Genomic DNA, 5240 nt, shown 5'->3' on the forward strand with positions numbered 1-5240 from the left:
ATCGTACCTCACCTCATCTTAGCTTACCTTACCTTATCTTACCGTACCTTACCTTACCTTATCGTACCTCACCTCACCTAATCTTACCTCACCTTACCTTATCTTACCTTACCTTACCTTACCGTACCTTACCTTACCGTACCTTACCGTACCTTACCTTACCTTATCGTACCTCACCTTACCTTATCTTACCTTACCTCACCTTATCTTACCTTACCTTACCTCACCTTACCTTACCGTACCTTACCTTACCGTACCTTACCTTATCTTATCTCACCTTACCTTATCTTAACACACCTCGAGGTCTTTATCTTTACCATACCTTACCTCACCTGCTAACCTTGGCTCAGCGCGTGTTGATTGTTTGTTTGTTGTTGTTTATGCTCACCATGCTAACCCTGGCTCCGCGCATTGACTGTTTGTTTGTTGTTGTTTATGCTCACCATGCTAACCCTAGCTCCGCGCGTGTTGATTGTTTGTTTGTTGTTTTTTATGCTCACCTTGCTAACCCTGGCTCCGCGCGCATTGATTGTTTGTTGTGGTTGTTTATGATCACCAGGTTAACCCTGGCTCCGCGCATTGATTGTTTGTTTGTTGTTGTTTATGCTCACCGTGCTAACCCTGGCTCTGCGTGTGTTGATTGTTTGTTTGTTGTTGTTTATGCTCACCGTGCTAACCCTGGCTCAGCGTGTGTTGATTGTTTGTTTGTTGTTGTTTATGCTCACCGTGCTAACCCTGGCTCAGCGTGTGTTAATTGTTTGTTTGTTGTTGTTTATGCTCACCGTGCTAACCCTGGCTCAGCGTGTGTTGATTGTTTGTTTGTTGTTGTTTATGCTCACCGTGCTAACCCTGGCTCTGCGCGTGTTGATTGTTTGTTTGTTGTTGTTTATGCTCACCGTGCTAACCCTGGCTCAGCGTGTGTTGATTGTTTGTTTGTTGTTGTTTATGCTCACCGTGCTAACCCTGGCTCTGCGCGTGTTGATTGTTGCCGCCCCCCAGCCGAACGTGACCAACGTGTGGCTGGTGAACCTGGCGGCGGCCGACCTGGTCTTCTGTCTGTCCCGGGTTCTGTCACTGCTCAAGAAGCTCTTCTTCACCGGCTGGCCCTTCGGCGTCTTCCTCTGCAAGTTCAACGGCTTCTTCAAGTACGCCAACATGTTCTGCTCCGTCTTCCTGCTGGCCGTCATCAGCCTGGACCGCGTCCTGTGCGTGTGGCGCCCCGTCTTCACACGCCGGCACCGCACGTTGTGGGCCGCCCGGGTCGTGGCAGCGCTGGTGTGGGCGGCGGCCGTGGCCTTCAGCGCCCCCTACTTCGCGTACCGCCAGGTGTACCCTGACAAGCGCAACGAGACCAAGTGCTCGCTGGAGGTGAAGGAGGCGTCCGCCGGCAACAACACGGCCAAGCTGGCGCTGTCCTCCATCCGCTTCCTGTGTGGCTTCCTATTGCCTTTTATAGTCATCCTGGCGTGCTACCTCCTGGCCGGCGTAGGCATCCGACGCACGCGCCTCTCGGGGAAGTCCCGCACGCTGCGGATCCTGGCCTCGCTGGTGGCGGCCTTCTTCCTCTGCTGGGCGCCCTACCACTGCCTCCTGCTGGCCAAGATGGTGAACGGCAAGTCGGTGGCGCTGGAGGTTAGCCTGACGCTGGCCAAGGGCCTGGCCTACCTCAACAGCTGCGTCAACCCGCTGCTGTACTTCTGCATGGGCCTGGAGGTGCGGGGCTGCATGCGGCAGGGCCTGGCGGCGGCGTGCACACGGGGACTGGCAGGCGACGACGGCGACGGGCCTAGCAGCCGGTCCTTGGAGCGCACCGTGGACGACAGCGGCGGCTCCAGCGCCGTGAGGCTGAACGCCGCTGGAGCCGCCGCAGAGCGTGCGCCTCCCCCAGGGGGCGGGATCAGAGTCTGACAGGGGGCGGGGCTGGGGTCTGACAGCTCGTGCCCAGAGCTTAACTTCGGAAACCCGGTGCACAAAAAAAATCTGAGTTTTTCATCAAACATGATCATCCTGTCAGCAAACGTCACAACAGGATGTCAAGTTAAAACAACAGCCCCGGGAATTCCTGTGTTATTTTTTTGATGTCCGGAACACATCTTTAAGCAAGAACAGTGCCAATGTGCCAAAGCGCAGTATTCTGTAGCTATAGCAAGAGGTTCATATCGCTATGTACTGCTTCCTTAATAATTTTTTAGCCACTCCATGTACTTATTGTGTTTGCAGTGGCTGTGTTGCCATGGTAATGTCAGGTATCTGGGGGTATTGTTGCTAGGGCTGTGTTTCCATGGTAATGTCAGGTATTTGGGGGTATTGTTGGTAGGGCTGTGTTTCCATGGTAATGTCAGGTATTTGGGGGTATTGTTGGTAGGGCTGTGTTTCCATGGTAATGTCAGGTATCTGGGGGTATTGTTGATAGGGCTGTGTTTCCATGGTAATGTCAGGTATCTGGGGGTATTGTTGATAGGGCTGTGTTTCCATGGTAATGTCAGGTATTTGGGGGTATTGTTGGTAGGGCTGTGTTCCCATGGTAATGTCAGGTATCTTTGGGCATTGTTGGTAGGGCTGTGTTCCCATGGTAATGTCAGGGTACTGGATGTGCTTCTGGGGCCTCAGACCACACGCTGGCTGAGGCTCTGGTCCAGGGGGAACCATGCATGGGAAGTGACTGAGAACAGGAAGCGAAGCCTCTCTCTCTGTCCGGACCCCCCATGCTGAAACCCCCACACATGACCTCTCTCATTACAGTGCTCCAACTGTCCCTCCAAGGGGGAGTAAGACGCAGCAGGCCTTTGATTGTGTAACCTCTGCTAACATCAGTGTCACCACAGTCCCGCTCCAGTGACTGATTAGAATCACTTTAGTTAACCTTGTTGAGGCATTAAAATCCAAACTTCTTTACTCTCATTTGCTAGCCTCGAGAATTATATATATATAATATAAATAAATACATATATAGCAATATAACACGTTTAGCAATACAGGACATTTTATTGCTGTTCTAGGAATACTTGAACACAGATTCATTTAATTTTCGGATCAAAACATTTGGTAAAAATCAATGAAAGCTAAACAGCCGAGTCGGGGCGACCTCAAATAAAACAGTGCCATGCACTTTGTATTTCCTGTTGTAAACAGGAAGTAACCAAAAACATTGTCTGGAAAGGGAACCGAGCAGAAGACACACACGTTGTGTAATTTGTAAACAGTGGTTCTTTAATTAAACTTCTTACTCTACTGGGCTCCACCAGGCAGAGGCTACAGGGTTCGATGGTACTGCTCCATGGCCTGGTGCTCCATGTTGCCACCGCGGAGAACTCTCTGAATGTGTGTTGACGGCTGCTTTAAGCTGTTACACTCTGATTGCTCAATGCACCACAGGTGTGCAGCCTCACCAGCCCCAGAGTCCAATCAGACTCGGCCAGGTGAGGCTGCCTAAACCAGCCGTACCTCCACACACACTCCAACACCTATACAGAAGATTCTACAGAGGCTTTCATTGAGTTCAATAATCAAACAGACATTTAATCTAAAGCAAACAAAGGTTATTTCAATGCGTTAAAATAAACAGCAACCACAGACCACAGATCCGACCGCTAGGGGAAGCTGGGGGCAGAGAATGGGCGGACGGACAGATGGACCGACAGAATGACTGACTGAAGCTGTGTCTCATTTCAGGGGACGCGTCCTTCGAAGGACGCGGCCTATGAAGGTGTGGCCTTCGTAGACCGTGAAGGCCGGGCCGAAGGCCGAAACGAACGTATTTACGCGACGACGCGCCGCTCCTGTCACCTAGCAACCCTGACAGCTGCGGTTCAAACCGGACGGCGGAGAAAAAATATGGAGTCGTTATATAATAATTATATAAAATATAACGTTAATTAGTTTAACGTTATATGGCTCGTGCCTTGTGTTAATGTCATTGAACTTTGACCATAAAGTTACAAATTTAAAATAGTCCCAACTTAATCTTAATATAAAAAAATGTATTTACATAGTTTGGTCATTAAATCTGTCATTTGCTGCAACTGCCGCTTCCGCCCTCTCTGACGCCATTTCTGAAAAAATCCAACGTGCAATGAATCTTGGGATACGTTGGGCCGTGAAGGATCCAGCCGGTGGATCCTTCAAATCCGGGAAAAGGAGGCTGTATTTGTCGGCCGCATTTGAAGGAGCCTTCGAAATGGGACAGTCTCGACGCGTCGCAGTGACGCAATCGGCCTTCGAATGCAGCATTCAAAGGATGCGTCCCCTGAATTGAGACACAGCTTGAGAGTGAGAGAGTGTCAAACTAAATGGATGACACAGCATGCAGATCAAGGTGCATGGAACTGATTATTAACCCAAACAAAAAGCAGACATTATAATGTACCGGTATGTATTTTATAATCCTAGAGGTTCAGCGTGCCAACAGCACCTGGGCCGTGAGGTATTTCACCGAGTCATTTCAGGTATTTACATTATGTGCTCCTGCCATGTTGCCAGATTCTTCTGCGTTCTTTGTCGGCGGGGCGTGTTTTCACGACATGGGTATGTCAGCTGGATGGGGTTCAATGGACAATGACATGTTCAGAACACATTGACCCACATAGTAGGTCAATTGGTATATTGCCATGATGCTGTCAAGATCGTGTTTGAGACATCGTTCATGCACCACGGCTCCGGTTGGATTGTCTTTCTTTGAATACATTTATATAAACATTTAGGGCGTTCAGCAGACGCTTGTATCCAAAGCGACTTGCAATTAGTACATTTTTCAAATAATAGAAACAACAATATATCGCTTTTGGTACAGTAAGGATGTTCATAGAACCAAGTGCCGAGCGCTAACCATTGTCAGGTTGACCCGTTCCCCGCATACAATAGAGATAGCTAGGATAAGATGCTACACAATGCTAACTACTATTTCTAAGTCCCAGGACGTTCAACACACAATAAGTACGTCAGAGGAGTGTGGGGGGAGGGGGGAAGTAGGGCGAGTTGCTGACTGAGGGAAGTGACCTGCAGGTATCTGAGTGGCAGCCATGATAAGAGCTGTGTCTTTGGATTCTCCAAATGCCCTGGAAAAGTGCTTCAATCAGTGGCGGTTCAACGTCCAGTTACGCCCCGGGCAAGACTTCCTCCGAGCAGGACAGCCCAAAGGACTTCAGTGGGGGTTTGAGTCCCATCTGTCTCACCTTCTCAACGAGCAGGTGCGCCTGCAGCCAGAGGGGGCGCCAATATGCCAATTACCCACACAATGTTAT

General features: G+C 49.8%; 1 protein-coding gene across 1 annotated transcript in view; it reads left to right on the forward strand.

The window, feature by feature from the left end:
- The window catches only part of LOC307085346 (fMet-Leu-Phe receptor-like), a 17412-nt gene extending 13479 nt beyond the window's left edge, over window positions 1-3933 (forward strand). The window contains exon 6 of the mRNA XM_079750123.1: window positions 1000-3933. Within this exon, the coding sequence (XP_079606249.1) occupies window positions 1000-1908 (909 nt within the window). The 3' untranslated portion in view covers window positions 1909-3933. The remainder of the gene's footprint in view (window positions 1-999) is intronic.
- Window positions 3934-5240: the final 1307 nt, after the last annotated feature.

The sequence above is a fragment of the Pollachius pollachius genome (assembly GCF_949987615.1).
Source record: "Pollachius pollachius genome assembly, chromosome: 13".
Lineage (NCBI taxonomy): Eukaryota > Metazoa > Chordata > Actinopteri > Gadiformes > Gadidae > Pollachius > Pollachius pollachius.